Source organism: Triturus cristatus, chromosome 7 (assembly GCF_964204655.1).
Source record: "Triturus cristatus chromosome 7, aTriCri1.1, whole genome shotgun sequence".
In the NCBI taxonomy this organism is placed as follows: Eukaryota; Metazoa; Chordata; class Amphibia; order Caudata; family Salamandridae; genus Triturus; species Triturus cristatus.
Window position 1 is genome coordinate 612,900,212 of NC_140590.1, and position 26,839 is coordinate 612,927,050.

The window sequence follows — 26,839 nt, forward strand, 5'->3', positions numbered from 1 at the left end:
CCCTATATAGGTGTATTTGGTGCCAGCAGACTGTGCACGATGACTGCATGCAAAATGGTCTAAAGAGTGAGAAATGTGACTTGGGAGAGTTCAGAAGCTTAATAATTCCACCTAATTATTTGTTCGCCATTAACCAGAAACAGAAAGACGAGAGAAAAGATTATGAAAAGGTAACTTTTGCTGTTACTTAATATTGCTGGTGTATGATTTGCCATTGTTTTGGTCTTTAGTCACGGTGTGTCATTCTTGGAGGAAAAATAGTAACATGAAGCGATTTTGAAAAGAATTCCATATGTGATCATGTGCCGGGTACACTAATTGACATTCGGGTCACCTCAGATTGGAATAATTGCTGAGTGTTTATTATTATTTTGCTGACTCAGTATTTTTTTTATAGGATAGAGGAACCGAGGACAGGTTTAACTTCGTCACACCTCAAACGAATACTAAAGCAACTGATATGTTAGCCTAACACTCATTAATTTTACGTGGTTACATTGGAAGACATCCGCTTTAGAAACACAGTTCACATTTTAGTTACAAACCTGTGCTGGGTGGCACATAACCCATCCTGGGTTGGGTGATGCATAAGTACAAAGTTTTCCTTTTGTTTCTTCTCCGTAAATAGCAGGTTCAGTCTTAAGTTGCAGTTCTAAATGCTGATTTAGGAAAACAAGTGTTATTTATGAATACATCTACCTACTTACTAGAAATTCTCTTCCTTCCTGTTCGTGGTATTAGTTAACCTTCCTAAACAGGTGGAAATTTCCGCTGTCTTAAGGAACAGTACTTGGGCATGACCATGGCTTTACTAAGAATGGCTGCACAGTTCCCGGGTTCCCACGAGGTCTAACCCAGTCTGGTCCTATTGGGCTGTCCCAACAATCCGTGGAAAGTCAAGAAATGTAGGCGTTGAAGTGGGTGTTTGGTGAGGCAGAGGGCAGGAGGCAAATAAAGAAGCAGTGACTAGAGGAACAAAGCCATTTGAAACATTGCTACCCAAATTGATGAGGTCTAGGTACACCATATCTAATCTTTGTACGATCCTTTTGACAACATCTGAAAAGCCAATGTGGTTCCACATGGGAGAATGGGGGAAAGCTATGGTCAGGATATTACACACTAATAATGTGAAACATTAAGAAGCGATCTTCATAAATGCTCTGTGAATATTAAAAATAAAGCAGTTTACTAATATATAATGTATGGGTGTTATTACACTCCGGTGTGCTTGATACAAATGTATCCATGAAATGCATAAATGTTGCAAGTGGTTCAGTTGTCCAGTACAGAGGTAGCCTCCTAGGTCTCTACTGGTATGACAAGGGACAGATTCTTCTTTATTTCCTTTTTGTCAATTGTAGTTGTTCTTGTTGTCATTGTGGAGTTTTGGCTTCTCTTATGAGGTAGAGGCACTCTCCACCTTCCTGGTCTGGGGAGGATCCAGTGGATGAATCATGACTTTGAGCATCCATTAACCTAAACTGGCGTGTAGGCTCAATCTTCTACCTCTCTGGTCATTTTCCACCCTCGAGCATCCAGCTTTACACATACTTTTAAGGTGGTTGTCCTTGTTGAACCCAAGTGGATTAAGTACCAAATCCATGGCTTGTTCATCAGCTTCCTTTTGCAAATTACCCTCAAGTAGTATTCAAACAACAAATCCACTTTTCTCACCTGCCCCCCAGAGTTTGAGAGCCAATGAAATCAAAGAGCGGGGCACTGCCTAAGATGGAGGTGTACATCCCTTCTCAACATCAGCTTCCCAGCCAGTGACTTTGTGGTAGTCCTTTTCTGATGTCCATAGGCCCTTTTTTATCCTCTCCTTGGCTTTTGTGCCCAGGTAATTGCTGCTTGTTGGAAAGTGTACTTTCTAGGGTGCTCCCCCTTGACTTTTTGCCTTCTCCTTCCCAGTTTTCTGCTGGTCTGGATGCTAGCCTTAGGACTGTGAGCCTGTTTGACACTGCCATTCAGTGCCAAAGGACTGTGCTCGTTATATACATACTGGTGATTGTGTATACTTGATTGGCTGATTCAAGTTAGCTGGAAGTCCTTTGTCAAGGTGTAAGACATATACCCAGGCCATGTATCTCTAATCCTCCTCCGTGGGCCTGCAACACAGTTTGTGTCATCCACTGAGGTAGCTCATCGATTGTGCCACAGGTTTGCCCTGGTGGGGCCTGTGTGCACAGGTTACTGTTACTCGGCTTTGCATTTAAAAAGCTAAGTGCCAAGGTCCTGCATGTCTCTTGCTATATTGGTGTTCTCGGTGGTGACAGGGTGCGGTGTTGAGAAGAAGTAGGGCATGTGCACGTATGCGATACATAAAAGGGTCATGAATGGCACCGGGTGGTGTGTTCCTTATGATGGGGTCTGCTTCACACATTGCATTAGCATGGGGGAATGTAGGGAAAGGCTATTGAGCAATATTTCCTACAAGCAGAATAGTAGCAGTATCATGTTTGGTATCGATGAGTTTGTAATGGCGAATCACATATATTATCTACTGGCAGTCGCCAGTAGATAGTTATAGTTAGGACCGTGTTTCCATAGGAAATCCGCAACATTCTATTTGGAATAACTTTGGCGCCGGTCGACGAATCCTCGCGACATTTTCAAAACTAATGGGGCGCTACGCTCCGCTCCTACCCTGAAAGTCTCGGGGGGATTCGTCAAGCGGGGGCTGAGAAAAAAGGGGGGTCCCAAAACGCGTTTTCCCCATGCATTTTTCCATAGGACCTTTAGACACAGCTACAGCCCGAACGGCTGAACAGAATTACTTGAAATTTGGCAGAGAGGTAGTCCTCAGGTCAAGGATGTGCCTTTTGTAGGTCTGGTGTAAATCTATTCAGTAGGTCCTGAGAAAATAGCATTTAAATCAATATATATATCTGTAATTGCGCTCCCTGCGCTTACCGTAAGCTTACCGTACGCGTACGGTGCCGTGCGCGAGCTCAATTCTGATTGGTGGTTACATGACTGTAAACATTCGAATCGGTCGAAATCAGGAAGTGTCGGCCGCCATTTTCTGTCTCTCGCACTGAGAAACAAAGGTGGGGAACGTGAAACGGGGGCAACGAAGAGAGTTGCAGACCCCCTAGTGTTTGTCAGGGGGTCCAAGAAAGACCCAAAAGTACGAAAAATAAATTTAATAATTTTTTTAAAAAATCGCGGGGTACGCGTACGTTAAGCTTACCGTACGCGCACGGCAAAAAAAATAAAAAAAAAATAAATAAAGAAGTAACAATCACATTTATTAAATAAATTAAAGGACCCACAAGGGAGAAAAAAAACAATGTTACTGCGTAAAAAAATGTGGGTGCTCGGTGCGCGAAGCGCCCCGAGCGCCCACCGCGCGCACACGGTGCGCGCAGGGTGTGCGCATAGTGAAAAACCAGAAAAAAAAAGAAAAAATAAATACATAACTTAGCATTTAAAAAACCGTACAAATTCACTGAAAAAACCATAGGTTTCACACACGTTATAGTTAGGAATTATCATTTACAAAACCTTGCAAATTCACTTAAAAAACCATAGGTTTCACACATGTTATAGTTAGCTGTACATTTCACTCGTAAAAAACCAATGAAATTCCACGTTATAGTTAGATCAGGTAACTATAACTTGCGCGACCGCAATCCACAATCTGTAATTTCAGATGTCATCATTGATGTCACTGACCATGTCATGAGTGATGTACTATGTGACGTCATCAGCAGTTTATTGTGGGCGCGCAAGTTATAGTTACCTGATCTAACTATAACGTGGAATTTCATTGGTTTTTTACGAGTGAAATGTACAGCTAACTATAACATGTGTGAAACCTATGGTTTTTTTAAGTGAATATATATATATATATGTACATACATATATATACATATATATACAGATACATATATACATATATTGCGAATGCCATGACATGATTAAATCCAGTTCGATCTTTTTCGTCAAATCTAGGTAACCAGGCCATTCTAGTAATGTGCTATGGTAGGATTAAATCTAGTTAGATAATTTCTGTTAAAACTGGGTAACAAGGCCATTCCAGTAATGTTTTATGCAGATGATACAGTTTTGCTGGATCCTATGCCAGTTGGCCTGCAGAGGTTATTAGATGCTTTTGCTAAGTATTGAAAATAAATATGTCTAAGACTAAAGTAATGGTCTTCTCGAAAAGGAGGGTACAAATGAAAGGTTTAAGTGGTGGCTACATGGTTTCCCAGTTGAACAGGTAAAGGAATATTGCTATCTTGGTCTTCTCTTTAGATATAACCTTAACTTAACACCTCATATTGACATCCAGGAGTAGCGGGTTAAGGCCATTATAGGTGCTTGATATAGGATGGACTCAGTATTGGGCCATAAGTCCATTGAAGTGCTTAGAGAGACATACTATGCTAAAATCGTTAGTCTGTTGTTGTATGGGTCTGCCCGTAAAATATTTGAGAAGGGTGCAAACCATAAAAGTTAATGTCTGTTAGAAATGGCTTAGCCTACCCAGAGGATATGTAAATAGTGCCCTGAAGCTAGAACTGCGCCTCACTAGTGTACTATTTAGGTACAAACAACGCCTCCTTAATTACTGGCTTGGTCTCTTTAGAGCGGAGGAGAGCTTAAGCCAAATCATAAAATTTGGTATGCAGGAGACTTATGCTGACAATTGGGATGCTAATCTCCTTGATATTAAGGTATCCCTAGATGTTGCAGTCTGGGTTGAACTTCAACGGTTGTCTGTTGTACAGCAGAAACAAACATTAAAGCTTTTAGTAAAAGAGGGCTCCTGGAGGAGTGACATAGAAGATGTGTGTAAGAGAGATCATTTTTATCATTTAAAGGAATCAAGTTATGAGGGACATATTCAGCCTTTATCCCACTCCTTATATAAGGAAGTGGGGCTTGAAGGTTAGGTTGGGGCAGATTCCAGCCTTTATAAGATGGAAGCTGGCTAGACAGACCTGGTCAAATATAGTCAAGTGTCCCTTTTGTCAAAATGTATCATTAACCTTTTTTCCACTTACTTATAGCCAGCTCATGTTTGATAATATTAGAAAATTGCTGTTATCGGCTTTTAGAATTACACAGGTCCACCGTACAAATGATATAAAGATATTAATTCTAAGATATGATAATATATCCTTATGCTGTCCTGTAGGGAAATTCCTATCTGTTGTTTATGAACAGTTAATTGAGCAGAGTGATCCCCCACATTAGTGATATGGAAGGGGTACATTGAGGGCCATAGTTTTAATTGTTCTTTTTGCACAAATACAAGTATTATATGTCGCTTTTAAAAGAGAGGGTATTTTGATTAAAATTAGTAGCTACCTTGCCTATTAGCATTCTGTATAATTATAACCGTATTTTGCACAGCTGTCGCTCTATTTTGCACAAAAGAATTTGTAGTTTACACAATAATTATTGTTTACAATGTACGTACAATCCCAATGCCTATCTTGCCCAATTATGTACTGTATAAAAATAATTGTATAATTATTATTGTATTTTGTATTAAGGTCACTTTATTTTGCACAAAAGAAATTGTAGTTTGAACAATGATAATGGTTTACCTCGTAAGAGCAATCCCAATGCCTAGCTTGCCCAATCGTGTACAGTAAAAAAAAAACTGTATTTTGCAGTACTGCTGCTTTATTTTGCATACAAGTGAATTGCATGACAATGTTTACCTTGTTTAGAAATATGATTAATACCGTAGCTTCGCAAAAATGGGTCTAAGGTAGAGTATTCCAGCTTGGAGGGGAAGCAGGATAGATTTTAGTGTTCTCAATACTGATCAGCTAGCAGGTAAAAAGTAGTACTTGTAGATTGTAAAATTTATTTTACGAGGGTGGGTAGGGTTCAGTAGTAATATATTTATTTACTGTACAATGTATATATTTTAGGGTGATTGGAGTTTCTTTTTAAGTGGTATGTTTATTTCATTTATGTGTGTATACAAACGGTTTGTATTGCCTTGTTTGGCATGAAATCAAAATGTTAATAAAAATTAAATCAAATCACATCTGGGTGCTAGGGGGACAGCCACATCTGTGCATTCCTGATAGAAGGCTATAAACTAGGGACTCAAGGGAAACTGTGGACCTCTGACTCTGAGGGACCTTTCTGGGATGGCTACGTGGGGTGGAATTGGCATCTGCATTCAAAGGGGCAGAGTCTTGGCCGCACTAAAAATAGTGAGCAAACCTCCCGGGGTAGGATGGCTGATAGGATAACATTTAGGGCCTCATGTAGGTAGCCAAATACCGGTCGGTAACGGCCGATTTCCGGTAAATATGCCGTTACCGACCGGTATTCAGACAAGTGAGATGTAGGAGTCCAAAAACCACTTTTCGGTAAATATGAGGCGGTAAATACCGATTCATATATACCGAATTCCAAAATACCGATTCAGATTTACCGAATACATAATTAACGAATCGGTAAATATGAAGTGGTAAATATGAAGTGGTAAAAATTAAAATGACATGTAGGAGCACTCGGTAATGAAGAAATCCAAGAAAATCGGTAAATAAGAGTCGGTAATTAACACGGATTGAAAGCAGGTGGTAACCATCAACAGTGCAGATAAGCAATCCCAAAATGCAACAGCGTGGACAACATAGCCGCTATGTACGTCATTGCAAGGCGCCTACGTCTACAGGCAGCAGGACTGAGGGTTTGGCGACGGGAGGAACGCATCTACAGACAGCGCATCACACTATTCCAGCTGACTGATGCAGAGATACATGAGAGGTACAGGCTACACCCCGAAACCATCATGGACTTAATCAGGGACCTGCACCCACTCCTGGACCAGCCAATAAGAAGGGCGCACGCCATACCCCCACATGTGCAGGTGCTCTGCAGCCCACATCTGTTGGCATCCGGCAGTTATCAGGTGGTGACAGCTGCGGTGGGTGGTGTATCCCAGAGTTGCCTGTCCCGTTCCTTCAGGAATTTCCTGGATGCCATGATGCAGAGAATGCACCACTACATCAGCTTCCACAACACACAGGCTGCACTGCAGAAAAAAAATAACAGACATTTCTCACATGGCACAGTTCCCCCATTTAATTGGCTGCATTGATGGTACACACATCCCAATCTGTCCACCAGCTGACACAGAGCACATCTACAGGATCAGGAAGTCCACCCACTCCATCAATGTGCATACCGAATTGAATGATTTTGTGAATGGTCCTGTGGGTGGCAGAACCAAAAGGTGGGCGTATGCTATTTACAACGAAGTCTGCAAGTTGTCGCACAGTGAGGCGGCTTCCAGATTGAGAGCTATTGACCAAGCAAACATGGAGAAGGCTTTAGCCGTTATAGATAATAGCTTTAGCACTCTCTCTTCTAGGATTCATACATGAGACAATAGGCACATGCAAGTACACGGCGCATGCAATGTACAAGCCCCGAATTTGGCGTCCGTCCTACGAGGTATCCCAGTGCCTGTGATTACACCTTCTTTCACGCTGCTTGCAAACGGTAGTCATTTAATTTTTGAATAATGAAGCTTGCTGCGGGATGTGAGTGGGAATCCCGTACATAACTGTCTCGCATAAAGTTGTCTGCTGCAATACTGTTCTTGTTCCACCCCCGCATGTGCGGCTGGATGTTTCCATCTGGCCTTCGATTCCAACCTTGAAAGCAGAGTTCAACAAGTTGAGCAGAATAGAGCGCTATTGTCCCACAAAGAGGTGCCTTTGACTTCCTCTCGTGAAACATTTGTCCTTCACGTTGCTAATACGCGCACTGAGGTACAGGCGCCTCTGAATACTGACCTCCCCCTGCATTTCGGCTCTTTGATCCAAACTATTTTCAATGCCTCGTCCACGACCGGCCTGGCTCATTTTTTCAAACATGTGGGCTCGGGTCTCGTGACCTCTTTCCAAACTATTTTTGGTGTAATTCCGGCATTTGTTCATTCACTTTTCTCGAGCATCTTTGGAGGTGTCCCGCTGCTCCTGGCGCTAGTGGCAGGTGTGCTGCTTTTCCTTTTCATACTCCGGAATGGCTGCTCCTTCTGTGCCACACGAGCACCTGTCCCGTCTGCATCTTCTTCGTGATAGGATGCTTGACTTCTATGGTACTTTGCCATTGGCGACTTTGAGCCTGGCTTATGGATTATCCTTCAGGTATTCCTACTTCACCTGCGTACAACCTGTATTTCACTGCCTGGATTGTCCCTTTGAATGGCCTCTGGATTTGTGCTTGACCAACATGGTGTCTCCGGTGCCGGATTTCGATCGACTGATGAGGCCCTTAGTGTCTCACGAGTTGTCCTGTTCTGGTGTCCGGATCATGGCGTGTGGTGCGGCGCATGGTATCCTGGGTAATTGGGACATCTCAGCGGCAGCCTACGACTTCTTGTCTATGAGCTATTTGGAGGAACATTCCGGGTGCCCTCTGATTGTGCTAGAGGCTCCGTTGGTTGGAGAACACGTATGTTCCTTTTCTTTACTTAATTGGATGGCTGAGACTTTTAGTGGCCCTGCAAACGATTTTTTGTTGGAAGCCGTGGCCACATATGCTGCCTATACATTCATGGATTAACTGGATTGTCGTCCAATGCGTCTGTGCTACTGGACAGCACCCTGGCGCAACATTTATTTCTTTTATTTCTCTTTTTTCTCTTCCTGATGGTCGGCTTGAGTTTTTTACTATACTTGCATTGTGTTTTTTGGAATTTTATGCTGCAATTAATTGGACTTTAGGACTTTGGCGCTGCATTGGTTACGCCTTGTTCTGCTCTGACGAAACTGAACTCTGCGTTCTCTCTTTTCTTGCCTATTAAATATTGCTTCGCTCAAGGGGGCGTGTAGTGAGTTCTCCCTGAATACGAACATACATTGTTCAGTTAGCATAACCACGTTGAATGTTATGTAGCCATCTTTTTGTCTTTGCACACGACACTGCGTTTACATGTTCTTTCTTGAATAAACTGCTGACTCGAGACTTCCTTCAGACGAGTGCAATCTGTTGTTACCATCCCAAGCTCTGCGCAGCGACCTTGGTCTGTACATGCTGTGAAACACAGTCTGGAATTTTACACAATGCATGTTTTCCACTCTAGGTTGTTCGACCCACTATTTAGCCATGACACACGCGCAGCTGCAAATACCTGAGAGTTGGTGCTTTTCATATCACAGACATCATGTTTATTATTCAGACCGAAGACGAGCCTTCCTGCGAGAAGGCTCCTGATGCTCCTGTGATGTGATTTCACTAAGCTGATTTTTGAGGTATGGGGTCCCCTATTCAAGCCTAAGAGACCTTCTATTATAGCATAATTATGATATTAGCTACTTAGTTAAGGGAAGGTGGTAGTATCCTCGGTATTTTCCGAATCGCTAAATACCACCTCGGTATTTTCCGAATCGGTAAATACCACCTCGGTATTTACCGATTCGGTGAATTCCGATTCGTGATTACCGAATGTTACCGAATCGGTAACTGTTACCGAATTTTTACCTACATATAACTTACCGATTCTAATTTACCGATTCGGTACGGCTCGGTATTTAAGAACCGGTAAAATTTATTTACCTACATGAGGCCCTTAGAGAGGGCCTGTGCATTTCAAAGGTGGCCATTTAAGCTGATCATATCTTCGAAGCCCAATGTGGGTATAATACTCGGGCTCTGGCCTCTGAAAGTAGAGACGCTTTTGGATTTCGAACCATACTATGTTGGTTTGACGCTGGGACATCGTCACGAAGAATCATTTGGGCAGGAGGAACTACTCCTGATGGCCTGGGGCTTGTTATGCTCCAGGAAGGGGACCATCACTTGGTTGATTATGCTTTGACGTTGCTGGCCTGCAGCTAAGTGGTAACTCTCATGGCATCGTCCCTAAGTACTCTCCAAGGGCCAGTTGGCTGGCCTCCTGTCCACGAGATCCCAAGGACACAAAGGATCTCTCCATTTCCACAAGAACATAAGGACCACACAGGGTGCTGTGGAAACGGATGGAAGTGCTCTTTGGTTGGGACAAAGACCTGGCAGAAGAGTGTGCTCATAAAGATCAGCAGCCACCTGAGGTTCCGGGACATGACGAGTTTGAGGAGTGTGGGGGAAGCTTGCAGAGTTGGAGGGGCCAGTGCTTGCAACCAGGGGACCTGTGCTAGCTTTCACTCCAGAGCATGTGGTGTCCGAGGGATGTTGGGGGACCTGAGCTGGGAGCCGAGTCTGTCTTTGACCTCCAGATCGGTCACAGAGGAAGTCTCAGTTTCCACAAGATCGTAAGGACCACACTGGGTGCTGTCGAAACGGATGGAAGTGATCATTGGTTGTAACAAGGACCTGTGCAGAGGAGTGTGCTCATAAAGATCAGCAGCCACCTGAGGTGCCGGGACATGACGAGTTTGAGGAGTGTGGAGAAAGCTTACAGAGTTGGAGGGGCCAGTGCTTGCAACCAGGGGACCTGTGCTAGCTTTCACTCTGGAGCGTGTGGTGTCCGAGGGATGTTGCGGGACCTGAGCTGGGAGCAGAGACTGTTTTTGACCTCCAGACTGGGAGGACAGCAGTGCCTGACATCGCAGCCTCCATCCGAGGTCGCTTGCTCCTTCTCCTTGGGCCCAAACTCAAGGTACTTAAATGTGGAGGACACCGTGATGCGGCCTGAGGGGTTTCGGCGTGCCTTGTGGACACCTACAGCTGGCTGCCAGGAGCTACAGCAGCTCGTACCTCTGTCTGAGGGGAAACATTTCTCCGGACTTGGAAGCATACCAGCTTTCTGGTTCACACCCTTTTGTCTACATAGGGGATAGTGATCCCGGACTCGTGGAGGTGCCGCCAGGCGCTTGGAGGTCTAATCCAGATGGATGAAACTAAGTAACTGTTTCTTTCCTTTTTTAGTTGGTTCCGACTGTCTAGTCAACGGGGTGCCAGCAGGGGCAACATGTAATGTTGGCTGGGGTAGTTGAGCGACTGAGGGGCTGGGTCATGAGGCATAGTCGAAGACCTGTGACTGCTTGACCTTTCAGCTAATGGAGAAGTTCGACAATTGCATATTACGTAAAATGTTTCTACAATGTGCATCTCATTTTGATTTCAGCATGTGTGTAATGCAAAGACAAGAGTCTTTGTGGCGTACGCAGTGTGTTGCGAGGGTGGTGTTGTGACAATACTTTACACTTAGGCCCTGAGGATAAGCCTGACTGCTCGGTGCCAAGTTACCCAAGGGTGAGCACAGGTTTTGGGACATGTGTATCGTACTCATTCTATCTGGAATGGTGGATTCTGACTGCCTTCGATGCATCTCAGCCAACCGGAAACCGCTGGGTCTAATACTGCTATTGACTGCACAGTGTTTATTCTCATAAGACCGTATTGGCCTGGCCCTGTAATGGCTGTCCCAGGGCAAGCCTATGGCCCTGAAGTGTCACAAAATCTCACATTGATGATCTTGTTTTTTTCTTTTCTATCAGCAGAATTTGTTGCCTGGCCTTTGGATGGCTGTGTGATTTTGCTAGATTTAGTGTGAGATTGAAGCTTTACTCAGGGATGCAGGGATTCTTCGAAGAACGTGCACCACACTCTTACTTTCAAGACCTGCAACAACTATAGTGGATATTGTTAGGCTGCCTCACATGCAATACCAGCTTCTGGCTGCATTGAGGGATGGTCTGTTTTAGGAGGTGCAACAGCTTCGGGGTGTATGCAACACACATCAGCAGCTTCACAACCTGGTACCTGGCTGTGACTTCTAGGCTCACCTAGCATTTTCTAGATCGATAATTACTTGCCACAGGAAGTCCATGCTGACCTCATTGCTAGTTATCCTTTCTCCGAACACAACAAGAAATCACATGGAAGAAGTTATGACACAATGAGCTTCTCAGTTAATTTCCTTTCTGCTCCTTTTTGACATCACTGGGCTATTTTTGCTTTCAGTCCATGTGTGTGTGTTCTCCGCTTGGACCGCTTCCTGTCCCTGACGTATTCACAGTTCAGTGTGTGAGGGACTGGCCAGTTTGCATGGTGGCCACAGGGTCATAGAGCAACATCCTACTTTAGTGATTATATCTCTTTTCACCCTGCTATGCAAGTCAGCCCCCCATCTCTTCCGTCCCAAAACAACAAACCTTCTCCTCACCCTGTTGCAGGTCACTCCATCCAAACTTACCTACCCACTACCAATCACTCTGTCACTGCCATGTCCTCTTCTGTCTCTTTCACCTCTCTCTGGTAACCCATCCTTGCATGAGCCCCTTTGTCCTCTGCAGGAAGTTTATGTGGCAGTTGAAGGGGTATTGCAGAATTAATATAATTGAATGCAGCCTCTCTGAGCTGTGCCTGGCTCAGTTATTCACATATAATGCAGATTATCTTGGGTAGCTCATCTGAATTTACTAATGTAGACCTAAATAAATATAGAGCTGGGCGTGACCTGTGGGGTGGGGGGTAGAGGAGGGGAGGCAGGCCATGGATGCATGCATCAGTGCGAACAGGATTTCTTTTTCAGGATGACTTTGAAGTGAACATCTCTCTTTTCCGCATAAAGGAATGTACTCCAAGAATCTTCACTGCCCATACTTCTATCAAACTAGCCAGGTATTACTAATAGAGAGTTTTAAATTTTGGAGTAGTCTCGCTTTTGTATATTTTCTCTAGCTACACTGTTTAGCTGAAACAATATGCTAAATTCAATTCCCTTTTGAACTAGAGACCATTGACATTTTTGTGATTCCTGCACAGTTCCCTGTGGTAGAAGGCAGTCTCCCTCACATTTGGAGATTGTCTACTTTTTACAAAAGCATTTTACTATGAGAACTGATCCTATCTCCACATTACACCATAGATAATGTGACACTGCAAATGTTTCACAGCAAGCACCTGCTGAGTTTGCCAATGCACACACACTTTGTCTGCACTGGTTAAATGCCATTTAGGTAAACACTGGTGTAAAGCATGGCTCGGCCTTCCTATGTTAATTAGGCCTCTGGTAGCGGAGTAGGTATTTGCCAAACAGGAGCATCAGAAGGGCCATGTAATGAAGAGAGCCAGCCTTAGGGCAGATCTGTCCGACATCAAGTGTTTGATGAAGTGTGACATACATTGGGGCAGTTTTACTTTGAGGATGCAGCTATACTGTAATCTTGTGTATCATTGGGCTTTGAGATGGTGCAGAATGATGTTTGTGGTCCATGTTGTCAGACACCGTACAGAGATCAAGCTGAGTGTTCAATTTTAGAAGACTTGGTGAAAATTCCTGAGAAACCTATTTGCTCCGAGATGGAAAGCCAGCTGCCATGAGATTGTGGTTGTGACTACCTTGCTGATTCATGCAATTTAGAAGATATGACATGTTTCAATTGACTACTAGTGACCCAAAAATAATGATGCCGTACGTGCACAAGCAGCATATTGGCATGAATTAGGTTTAAAATGTCACTAATGCTAATGTGTTATATATATATTTTTTTTTTTTATCACGAATGATTTTTTCATTATAGAAATGGCGAAAGACCTAGTGGATCAGTTTACACAGTAAAGATAAGATTATGTCTATGTTTGAAACGGGAACAGGCCCTGAAGAAGTAAAACTAAAGTTCCCTTGCTACTGTTTTAAATCACCATATTGGGCAGGTGTAAACGCATTTACGGGTGCAGAGATCTCCATACCCAAGGGGTGTTAAAATGGGCGTACCAAGGTTTGTCTTGGAAGTGTTGGTACTCCTGTATGTTTGTGGGTATTCCCAAACTCCAATCCATCCAGTTTCCACACTTGAAAGGGTCGGAAGATTAACTCCGGCCTAGAACTGGCATAAATCCCCTTACAAGGTATGAAAGGAAATGGATCTCCCCCAGATTTGCTTGGAATATAGGAGAAGGGCTTTCTCTCTGGGGAAAAATATTTTCCCAGCATAGAAAAAAAATGTTTTCTTAAAAAAAAAATATATATATATGCATTCAAACCGGAATTCTGTTACCCTGTGTGGAGTTCTCAGCTATGGAGAGCCCCATACAGCGGCAGTGAGACTCCGAAGGCAAAGTCACATGACATTCCCAATAATATGCCCGGAAACTGACGCCTTGCATAGCTTTCTAGAAAAAGTAGGAAAAATACATTCATACAGAGGCTCCTAATCAAACACTACTAGTTTACTTGTGGAAATTAGGACATCTGACTATTCTTCCAAGTGATCAGAATGTCTTCATGTACTTGCTGACTTTTTGCTTACACTCAAGTTACTTATTTGTGCTGTATGTTAGGCAACTTTAACCTGTATGCACTTTGAAATCAAGTCGTAAGAGTACGTTTCACAGGTGATAATGTCCAAGATGTGCTAGACGTGAGGTGAACACTTTAGGGAGGAAAATGTGCGTATGTGATTTGAGCGATTTGCATACTTGCAGTGGTGGATGAAATGTGCTATATTTCAATGCGCTTGACTTAGGCCGATCTCTGTATGTTTTCTCTTTTACAGTTTTCTTCTGCCTTTGGACCACGTTGGACTCCACTAATAGTGTTGGCAAATACTCGGAGTGGAAATAATATGGGTGAAAGCTTGCTGGGCGAGTTAAAAAGCCTACTAAATCCGGTTCAGGTGAATGTTATTTCCTCACTTAGACTAGTTTTATGTGCAGGTACCTGCCACGCTTGGATTTGGATAAAGTACACAACAAGCATTATCTATACTGTCAAATTTGCAAGTCTGAGTCTCTTTTCGCAGCGGTGTCTACATTCTTGTATCTACCAGCAGCAACAAAGTAGTTGAGGCAGTCCTGGGATTATGTCCCTTACCCCTCAGATGACAGCCAATAATTCTGACTCTAATCTTTGCCTTCCTTAACACAGCTATGCAGAAGTCCATAAACCAAATGTTTCAGCTTTTTCTCTATTACTGTGGCAGTTGGTCTGCACCCAGCTGTCCACTCATTTCATTCAAAGTTAACCCCACACATTCTGAGGGCATCCAATATCCAATCAAGTGCAGTTTAATTTAAAGTGTGCCATGGTAACTTGCCATATGGGACCTGCCTGGGCTAGGAAGGTGTGTATTCAGGTCTGGAAAGAGTAGTCTCCACCGTGGCCGAACTAATGGTCCGCCCGCCATTAAATTTAGCGAGCGGACGACTATATTGACGAGGAAGAAACTCCGCCACCTTTTCGACAGAGTACCCTCTCTGTCAATATATAAATCAGGCCCACAGTATTTAAATACTTTGTGCCCAATATTTATAACATTGGGTGGTTCCACTTTCCACCTTGAGGCCAGAGTGTTTTACTCCATCCCCCTGACTGAAAGGCCACCCACCAAATTTGTAAATCCTCGCCAAGCAGGCGGTCAATTATAAAAGGCATTGCGGCGGTTCCTGTCAATACATTTTACTCTTTTCTACAGGGCAGCATCGGAAGGATGCAGCCCTGTAGCAAACTGTATTTATTCTTCTTTTCTGAAACAAAAATTTGAAAAGAAAAAATATAATGCTCCCCTTGCAATGGGGGTGTGCTCCCCTGGCGGGGGGAGCATTATAACGATTTTACTGTTCCTTTCTGCCAGGTCTTACCTGGTGGTAAGGAGCTGTAGAAAATGACTGCATGTCCGCCATTAGGACATATAGCTATTTCCTCCACGGCCCTTACTCCCTAGGGCTGTCGAAGAAGATTGGACACGGTGGAGACAGAGTAGTCTGCTCCGTTGTCAAACCGTTGGTCGGTCAGTAGTTATATCAGTTGGGCACATTTTCATATTGGTGGTATATATTTAAATCAGGCCCTTTGTGCTTCAAAGTCAACAAGCCTTAAGGTAAAGAAAGGGCGACATTCTCAATGCATTAAGGCGCTTCGGTAGAGCATGATGTTCCACATTATAGCATGGTGGGAGCAGCTGTAAAGTGTCGGTCACGCTCATTTCTCACTTTTCTCATTTTACTTGTAGCGACTGGCATGGGTACTCGTTTTCACCTTCTTTCCGATGCTCTCTAAACAAGTGCCCCTACCAAGCAGCATTTGAAAGAAGGAGAAAATTAGTGCTCCTGCCAGCCGCTACAAATGAAAAGAAGAGAATGAGAAATGACAGCTATTGACTGTTAAAATGTGTGTTTGCAGGAAAACACTCCGCTGCAAAAAATATATAATGTGAAGTTTCCTACAAAAATAGAATTATACTATTTATCAAAGAGCAATAGTTTCAAAAAAGATTTAAAAGCCTATTTAAAGATCTTCTGATTATGGAGCACTCTTAACCATAAATTTAGCTGAACATTTAGCACAGGCATATCCATTTAACACCAGATAGTCGTCCAATTCATAAACCAAAATGCTTCACATTGTTAATGTCATTTTCTTGCAGGTATTTAGCAGAGAGTGCAAGAGAAACATTTTCAAATAAGCAGGGAAGCAAACAATTTTTACTTACTTACCAAACTGACATAACTGAGACATACCGTGTCCCACATAGGCTAACCTTGCATAATTATTTTCTTTTAGAGAATATAATTAGCTTTAAACATCTAGTTCAATTTTACTGTGATATTAACCCACCTAAGTATTATACATTTATATAAGAGTTTATCTTGTACTGCAAAACGTTATAGATCTCAATACTTTTTTCAGCAGGCACAGTATGGTGCATAGTATCTTGAGGAAACAAGACCAACTAATGCATAGAGCAGGATTTGTTTTACTAGCACCCAAACCTGAAATCAATTATCGTATACAGATCTATTGTCCAGACTCCTCTTTTAATTCTCTGTGAAGTGTGGATAAAGGCTAACTGTATGGTGCCGTCCAAATCTCCATGGTGTCTACAGGGGATCAGTTCATGGTCCAATCGCTGGGCAGCAATAACAAATTATTTACCGATATCAAATGATTGAAAAACTTGAAACAGTCAGGGCAAAAAGGCAATCTTGTCATCAACTCAAACAGAACATGTGGTTTTCCAAAAGTTTGTTATTAATTCAGCTGTACCTGCAGTCATCATTGAATATCTGCTCAGTATAGGAATATTTGCATTAGTGAGTGCATTACCATCCGTACAGCTATCATCTCCTAATGCTTCTCTGCTTTAAAAAAACACTTTTTAATAATATTGCAGAAACAAACTCAGAGCTGTAAAATGTATGGCTATATATCTGTTACTTTTTTGTGTAAACCGAAATTATATTGCAGATTTATAATGATTATATTTTAAGTACTGGCTTACGCTGGGTTTCCCATCCCCTCACTTATAATGAATGTAAAAAATCACTTGCTCTCTGTAAGCAATTCAAGAAGTATATGATAGAGGGAACTTTATAGAAATATTCCAGATCTGTATAGTTCTGAAACGGTATTATTACAAACCCATATACACCTACAATAGGTTCTGGGGTTTCCAGTCTTCTTGAAAGGTGAGTTAATCCTTGTTCATGGTTTTACTCCTGTTCGCCCAAGCGTTTCCACCAGTAGCTTGACCAGGACATAAGAAAAACACAATCCTGGACCCTAGTGCATTCCCGATTATACTCTTCCTCCTCCACCAATTGCACAAAGCTGAGGCATGCCCTTATAAGCCCTACACAGTTTCTCTTTATGGGTTTACCTGAGTTATACTGAAGGAGCTCATTATCACGCCCTGCCTCTCCCTTTGTTCTGGTTTGTATAGCCAATGTGGGGCTGAATGGAGTGGGGGGCTACTCCTGGCCTCTTTATATTTTTCCTGATAGTGTACCTTCTTGTGTGGAGAGTTCCCATTGGTGAATATGTCCTTTCGTCTTTACCCAGGCTCTTCCTTTCAAAAAGAAGTCCAGGCCCTTGTAATTGTGGGTTTCATGACATAATGGCATAGTCTGGAACTGAGGTTGGGAAACACTTGAGAACAGGCCCTTTTTCTAGCTGCACACAATTCGGGAACCAGCCTTGCTTACAGGGGATCTGCAGAGTTCGACCGATACCTTACTCTCTGCAGCAGTGCAGATCTGCTAATAACTGTCCTTCTGTGTTCTGCAAAATGCTATAGCCCATGGAATAATGTGATGTCTTCCTAATGCATATGGAGAGGGGTCTTGAAGAGCAAGTATCTTGATATAATTGCACTGTGCCTCAGTTTCCTGATCTGCTAAATTTAGGAGCACCTGTATTTGACTAAATGCTCTTATCAAGTACCCTATGGGGATAAAATGTACCGTACGAACCCCCCACAGTTTGTGTTGTGTATTTTCCAAGTGTACCATGTGACAACGCATTGAAGGGGTCCTGCTATACTGCCACACCAAATAGTCATGTTTATGTGCATGATTAGATTGCAGTCCTGAATAGTTACAGCAAAAATATCAACCTTTCATTAACAAATGTTTAGGCAAAACAAGCTCCTATAAAACCCATCATCCTGAATAATAAATAACGTTGTTTTACAAAGTATATTGTTTAAAGATGTAAAAAATTAAAATATAAAAAATAGATAAAAAATTATAATAAAAACTTTACAAAACCCAGTATCTCAAAATAAATTACAATTGCAAGTTTTATTTAAAAAAAAAACATAAAAAAATTAAAATAACACCTCCCCAAGTAACATGAAAAATGTCAAGAAAATAAAAGAACATTTCGAAAAACAAGAAATACAATAATCAAATGATTATTAACATTAAAAATCTCCTACAATCAAGATAAAAAAACGCAATATGGATGTAATATATATTTATAACTTCAATATTATTGTTACAAGAAGAAAAACAATAAATGAACCATCGATATACAAAACTTCGTTATGATGGAACCAACTATATTGTGGCTTCAGTATAAGGTGCCATCAGTATTCTGCCATCAGTATTAAGAATGCACACTCCCAGGTTAATCAACTACTTTTTGATGAGAGAATAGTATCTCTGTAATGTCACTGTACAACACAAAATGGGAGCAATTAAATACTTGTAAGAATGCAGACCTAGACTATCAATATTAACCGATATTAAGTTATAAATTGTTAATTTCCTAGTTTTAAGTCTTTTTAAGAAAAAACACTAAAGCTTTAAAAAGACAAGCTGACAGATAACGGAGGCTAACAACATTACTAGCCAATGAACAAAAGATGTTTTGAAACTTACCCAAACATCATTTCCTACTTACGGTATCATGAGTTTTGTCTTTTCAGGCTGGACTACAAATAAGACTAGAAGGTATCAAAACGTTGCTTAAATAAAAGCACATAACATTTATTTCATACACATTGATCTAATGAGGTACTGAAAAATAAATGGTGATTAATCCCACAAACTTCTAGCCACCATGTGATGTGGCATGCCTCTGTTGCAATGTTCTAGCCACTGAAAGGCCATGGTATAATTATAGTGGCACCTTCCTCTTATACAGAAGTGCACTAAGATATGGAATATCTGAGAAACGTATTAAGGAAAGTAAACCTGGGATTGCACAAGATCCTTTGGATTATTGAATATGATCCTGAGTGGCGTGTTTTCAAAATGTCTGGACTGTTCAGAAAGACTCTCACTTTGCAAACTGCGTGCTTCTCAAAAACCTGACTGATGAATTGGAACTAATTAGTTGATGAATGGATTCTAAATGAATTCATTTCTTAAAGCATGAATTTGTGTAACATTTGAGTCTGTCTTTAAAACTGGTGTCAGCCCTCTGGCCAATAATTATTGCTGTGGCAGTAAATTATTGGCAAAAGGTAGATCTGGCTTCATGAAGGGATAGTGTTTTTGTTTAAATGAATGAATGCTTGAAGGTTAACGACCATATACTTTGCTGATTACCATATGATTTCCTCTCCCTTTGTGTAGGTTTTTGACTTAAATAAAATTTCACCTAACAAAGCTCTGGAGCTTTGCACCTTGTTGCCTGAAAGATCAGCTCGAGTACTTGTTTGCGGTGGAGATGGCACAGTGGGCTGGGTTCTTAATGCCATTGATGAAATTAAGCTAAAGGTAATGATGTACATTGTATTTATGTGTCTATTTATTATGTGGCATTGAGGTTCCTTTAGCTCACTCAAATAAGCAAGGAAAAAACGGGCAAACAATATTCAGGGCAAACCCGAGAAGTCCTGTTGGTGAAACTCCACATTAGCTAAACATAGATCCTGTCAGTAGCAGCATTCCCTTGTGCTGGTCAGGACTCATTTGACTGGTAAAATGCATAATGTAAGTGAGCCTGTCCGCTTCCCTGACTGGCTGTGTGGTTCATTTTGGTGAATGGGCAAACGCTGCCCAGAATTAGTCCAGTATTTTACTGTTTTATTCTTTCTTATGTACTCAGAGACGATATTCTGCCAATATAACCTGCTTATTCCATTTAACCTACTGATCCCAAAGAGGAGGCCCACAGATAGGATCCCCACTGAGAAAGGGCACCAAACAGCACAATCCTCTAGCACTCAGCAGTCTGCTTGAACCCTGGCAACAATGATTTGTCCTTGCAAATGGGCTAGAAAACACATTTCTCTGCTTGGGCAGGTGGTGATGGAAGGCCTTCTCTAGTCCTAATTCCATTCACATTTAGTGCTACCTGGATAAAATTGCCCTCCACCAGGATTGGTACTAATTTTCCATAATGGGGGGCAATGGGAAAGAATTCAACATCAACCACACAAGTTGGATAATTTTGTTTACTTTAATTTTGGAATGTATTGAAAAACTTTGCTACCTTAATCAACTTTACAAAGTAATGCAAAAATTGTTTTTAGCTGAAGAATGTTGGTCCAAAGTTCTCAGATACAATTCCACTTCTAGCTGGAAATGTTTGCTCCTAAGTTAAGGCAAAGTAGACATTTTTTGCAACTTTATGAAGTTCAAAATGTGTATGCTTTTCCCAACTTTGATGGTAGAGATACAGTTCATTTACTCTTACTCCTCTCCTGGAGCCATTTATTTTACTTGGTTTGATGAATTTATTGTTCATTTCCAGACACTTTTTATTGTTTTAATCATTCTTGTAAATTTTAATGTCTATATTCTGTTGAATTATTTTAACTTGAAACCTGATTTTTACAGCCCAAACTCAATCCTTTGAAAATAGAAATCATGCTCATATTAAAACATCATCAAGTAACCAGAATGTTAGTTCATGGTAGGGGATTGTTCACAGCCTTCCCAGGTAGTGAAAAGCCCTGGAACTCATGCTGTTCTGATCTGTACTTCAAGCAACATCCGTAACTTGTTTAGAAAAATGTAAGAGTTCTCAGAAATGTATTCTCTTTTGTATCTTTTACAAAGACTATTGTGGTAAATCATTCTGTTATCAATCTTTTGTTGAAACTTGGCAGGAGTTTCATCCTATTAAGGTTTTTAAAGATAATATCACCAGACTTTAGCATATACTAAATGCTGCAACTAGGAAATTAAACAATTCACCGATGAGTCTTGTAATCTTCACCAACTTTATTGGGCACTTATTCACAAAAGAATGGCCTCTTACGAGAGGGTCGGTTAACTCCGACCTGTGCATAAACTCCTGTTTACGCATGGGTCAGACTTACAAGTTTAGTTTTATTTAACGCATCAGATAATTATCAGATGTGTTAAATATCTAATTTTACGATGTCATACAGATTATGGTGATTTAAACACCAACCTCCCCTTGTTAGTCACATCAGTCTCGTAATAGGTGCTATTTATCACACCATAAAAATAACATACCCTGTGGTAACATTATTAATCAGCAAATAGCATTTATATTCCTAATCAGGGCCAAAGATGTATCATATTTATTATGATCTGTGTGTATTATTGGATTGTGAGTTACAAAGTATGGCCAGTTGATTTCTACAAGCTTTTGTTGCTCTTCAGATATTTCAAGAATCACTTCAGTATTCAATTGTTATCCTTTATGATGCACAAGTGGCATGCATATTATATTGCTGAGGTTTTTAAAAAAATAGAAACTTTATTGGCTCTGGTTTGAGCTACACTGTCATTACAAACATTTCATTATATGCTAGAATCATGTCTGTGTGCTGCCAGAGGTAAATTTTACTTGTAATTAAACACTCACAAACATATAAAAACAAAAAATGTCTTTGGTCAATCGGGTTTGTGGCTGGACTGCCTAATTTAATAAAGTTTCTTTGTTTACACTACTTACTTAGGATCCCATAGGGTTTCTGTTTGGCCCATGCAAATCATCCACCCCTTCTTGCAACAACAATGCAGAGGTAAAGGAGTTGGGGAGCCATGAACAACATGACCTAACCTGCTTAAGCCCCCTGCCTTATACCTTGTGTCCTGCCATACACTCTAACCAACCCCTGACCATCATACTCCTAGCCTCACAAAAATGCCTCGCTTCCTGACTCCTCTCACAACAGCCTCAGCAGTACCTCTCCAGTCCATTACTAAAAAACACTTTCTTGGTGTCCTGCCACCCATCCTCGCCACCCTGTACATTTACCACTCCATTTGAAGCTACATTTCGAAGAAACTGGCGTCCTGACACCCCCCACTACACCCTCTCTTAAATTCAATCCTCCTGACCCAAAATATATAAAAAATAATAGATGCTGTCCTGACAGTCACTCCCACTATCCAGTATACCATTCCTGTTCTGCATTTCACAGGTGTGCAATGTGTCCCATCACCTTCCTTGAGTTGTCCCCCAGCTCCTAGATAAGTGTGTTTTTATGAAATTTCTTAATTTTCTCTGATCTGCACTATTGCTTTTTTAATATATATCAATGAAAATTCTCCTGGGCAATATCATAATAATTGCCAGAAAGTTCTGCCTCCCAAGTTGAATTCGAAAGCTGAATGTCATAATGATCATCACCCTCCTAGCCAAAGCATATCTGAGTTCTTGTTCTAAATACTTTTAAACATAAACGTTAATAATCTTTGCCGGGAAGAAACAATAAAATACCAAACATTTCAGGTTAGAATATTGACATTTGATGTTGTACAGTTAGAACATTGCACTACAGAACAGCTTTACGGCATTCAGTATTGTGATGTGCCTTAATCATACAATCTACAATTCTTGAAGTTTAGCTCACAAACTGTATTACCAAGGAAAACAAAACAAATGCAGTTCTTCTATAATTTCACAGGGTCAAGAAAACTACATTCCACTTGTTTCAATCTTACCTCTGGGTACAGGCAATGATCTGTCTAATACTCTAGGATGGGGACCAGGTTATGCTGGAGATGTTCCAGTGGAGCAAATATTGAGAAATGTAATGGAAGCAGAGCCAATAAAACTCGACCGGTAAGCAGAACATTATGTATGTATTAGAGAATTGTAATTTTGTGCACTGGATCATGCTTACTGATCTGGAGCTTTTTATGTTTTGAGGTATTTCACCCAAGATGTGTATAGCTTGGCTAACATGAAATTTTTTTAAGTTGTGAAATCTGTTGGTGGACCTAGTGAAGTATATTTGTAGTCTCAATTCTGAGTGCATGTGTAATAATGTGGGTTATGGGCTTGGGGTGAGGTGGAAGCCCCATTCAGGCAACAATCACAATCCTTGTTAGGGTGAACATCAAAAGTCACTAATTAACCTGTGCTTAAACCTCTAGTCCCTTGGCTCAAAAGCAGCGAGGCTCAACTTAGAGGCAAATTGTAAAGTATTTATGCAGCAAACAAACAGTAATCAAGTGAAAACACAGCACAACTTCAATCCCACACCAATTTAGGAAAATAGAGACAAATGTAATAAATAAAATGACACAGAAATGAATTAAATCCAATCATTAGAACTAAAGTTATGTAAAACAACATCTACCGGCTAAAAGATCAAAGCTCCAACCGCGAGTATCTGGTCGTGTGAAATTAAAAAATAAGTCTGACTTCATGGGGCGTGGTTCAGATACACAAGGTGGATTTGGTCTGGTCGCCGCATACCTTTAAGCTTATAAGAAATTCTGAGAGAAAGTTCAGGAGAAGCTCAAGTTTAGCATGGAGGAGTTGTTGTTGCTGGAGAGCCCTGAATGAGATCTCTGTGAAGCTGTCAACGATGGGGGGGAGCCCAGGAGTGGGGGGGCGTTAGTGCGGGTGAAGCTGGAATTCCAATCCAAGGAGGTTGTCGTCTTCGATGAGGCGCCTCTTGTAATCAAGCCCAATAAAGATGTTTACCTTTGGATTTGAGACAACTTTTAGAAAGTCAATAACCTCCAGCAGGATGAACCTGCAGGCCGTAGTGGAAGAGGGCTCCACAAGTCCAGATACCATCAGTTGGAGCTCCCGTTGAACAGATATGCTTCTGTGGAGAATAGCATCGCGGGAGCTACCACGAAGTCAAGTCAACCACTGTTGCCAACTGGGCGAATTGACAGGCATGTAGGTAGGTCTTCTGTCACTTTTTGGTGAAAGTTTTGCTATGTCCCTTAGAGAGAGGAGAGAGAGAGAGAGAGCAAGAGAGAGAGATAGAGAGAGAGGAGAGAGAATGAGAGAAAAAAAATTACACAGAAGAAGAATTATTTGAAGCAGAAATGTATTTATAATTTTCCGAAGTGTTTTTTTAGGTGCTCAGGAAGACTGATGGAACACAACACCCAAAAATCTCAAAATCTTCAAATGCACACCAATTCAAAAACGAATATGCCAATGTGTGTGATGTCACATATATTGTTCCAATTTTTGAGTGGTTGTGACATGCATACAAAGGTTTTGATGGTTGCAATTCTCTGCTCATTCCTTCATCCCCATGTTACAACATTGATTTTTGAGTTCCCATTGTTCCCTTTAGAACATTTTCTTGATATTATTGCACCTGATCTCTGCATTCAGTTTTCCTTATTTTGGTGTAACTTTAATTATTAAATATTTGCCTTTGTAGTAAAAGTGTTTTAAGTGTTATTGCAACTATAACACACCATTTTCCCAAAAGTAAATCTAGCTGCATGTGTTACGCTGCAATGATAAGCCAGGTATTCCTAAGAAAAACCAAATGGCCTGACCGGAATCACACTGTTTAATCTTTGTTGAATGCTCAGAAACCGCTCACATCAAGACAACTGCCTATCTTTCCCCACCCAACCTGCAAGCCTGTCTGTTTTCCTACAGTAAGCATGTTTTGTATTTCTTAAATCTCAAAATTAAAAATTACTCTGATTGAGATAGCGAATCAAATATACATTCGATGCCCTTGCCAAATATATTCTGGAATAAATGAGCCTAAAACTACTTATCAGAGCATTTATTATTCATACTCAGGCACATGCATCAAAGGAAAAACCGGTCGCAAACGGGTAGATTCTCAGAATCTGCCCCTTTGCGACCGGTATTTTTGCATTTGGGATGTATCATCCCAAATGCAAAAATCGCAATTTAAGGAATCTCTAAAATGCGATTACTTAAATTGCGATTGCATTTAAGGAATCCCAAATTGAGATTCCTTAAATGCAATGCAATGAAGTAAAAAAATCAGCGATTTCGCTAATGGGGGGAGCAAATTACCATGAAGTTGAACTTCATGGTAATTTGCAAAAACTTTGAAAAATGCACTTTTGTGCATTTTTCAAAGTTTCATGTTGCGCACACACATGCCCTTAGGGCATGTGTGTGTGCAACATATGTGCACAGATCAATTTCAGGGGCGCAAAAGGGTGTCATTTTGACACCCTTGCACCCTTGAAATTGCATGAGCAATTTGCGACTACCTACTGGTACTCGCAAATTGCTCATGCAATCTCCAATTCATTCCTATGGGCCTGGAGGCCCATAGGAATGAATGGGACGGCATTTCTTAATTGCGACTCGCAATTTGTGAGTTGCAATTAAGGAATGTGTAGGAATCGCTATTTTTATAGCGATTCCTACATGCATAGGCTTTTGCAATTCCTTAATTGCGATTCCTTAATAATCGCAATTAAGGAATCGCAAAAGCCTACGTTGATGCATGTGCCAGATAATCACCAGAACCGGCAGAGTTTCCAAATTGTGAGATTAGGCAGTTTCATTTCAAAGAAGAGCTCTTGCAAGTTGAATGATTGACATAGAGTTCACAGTGAGAGATCTAAGCATGAGTACAACACGATTAATAATGATCTGTATCTTAAACCGCTAGACTGACAAAATTGCAGCAGCAGTTAAAATACGCAGACTGTTTGACATAGAAATTGTGTGCTTTAATTATGACCTTGCATGTTACTTCCCCAATCGTCTAGAACTTGATTAGTCGATTTTACCATGCTGCATGCATTGATTTTTAAAAAGGAAGAATAGAGAGAGAGAAGGAAAAAATACATATACGTTTTGTTAAATGTTGATTGTGTACATTTATATCTCTCTAATTAAATCTTTTGCATTTTCAGGTGGAAAGTACAAGTAACAAACAAGCTCTACTATAGTTTACGAAAACCAAAGGTACCACTAGAATTATTTTAAATGTGTTTGTCTGTGATGTACCATCAAAATATGTATATTTACTATTGCTTTGTAGAATTGTGAACTTTTAAGGATGCTGAAAATGTATATTTGAATATTCATACAGCATACACCACAAACTTTCTTGCTGCAAAGCACTTAAAAGCTAGGTATTAGTCGTGCTGTTGTTTCTGCCCTTCAAGCAGTGAAAACTGGTAGAAAGATGGAGGCTTTGTATTACAGTATGTATGGGTTAGAAATCCTGTTTTGTTAATGGCACAGAGGCAAAGCATTATTAATCCCACTCAACGCAATAACAATTTCAGAAACAAAAAGGGATGTCATAAAATAAATGCATTATATATGTCTGTGTAGTCCACTGAATTTCTTTCTTTAAACTTTAATGGCAAAGATGCGTGACCAAGATAGCGGTGGGAGTAGGAGCACCTCATGACTCCAGCACCAATTTGCCATCCCACGCCGCCCGCACAAGCTCAACCAGTGGGGCTAGCGGCAGTGACTACCCCACCATGGAAAGCTGACTCCCACTACCCATGGCCCACTAGAGAGCGGGGACAACCA

General features: G+C 41.1%; 1 protein-coding gene across 1 annotated transcript in view; it reads left to right on the forward strand.

The window, feature by feature from the left end:
- The window catches only part of DGKE (diacylglycerol kinase epsilon), a 151,940-nt gene that overhangs the window by 33,248 nt on the left and 91,853 nt on the right, over positions 1-26,839 (forward strand). Inside the window, exons 2-6 of the mRNA XM_085617181.1 lie at positions 11-170; positions 14,436-14,555; positions 19,741-19,884; positions 22,998-23,155; positions 26,206-26,257. Of these exons, the coding sequence (XP_085473307.1) occupies positions 11-170; positions 14,436-14,555; positions 19,741-19,884; positions 22,998-23,155; positions 26,206-26,257 (634 nt within the window). The remainder of the gene's footprint in view (positions 1-10; positions 171-14,435; positions 14,556-19,740; positions 19,885-22,997; positions 23,156-26,205; positions 26,258-26,839) is intronic.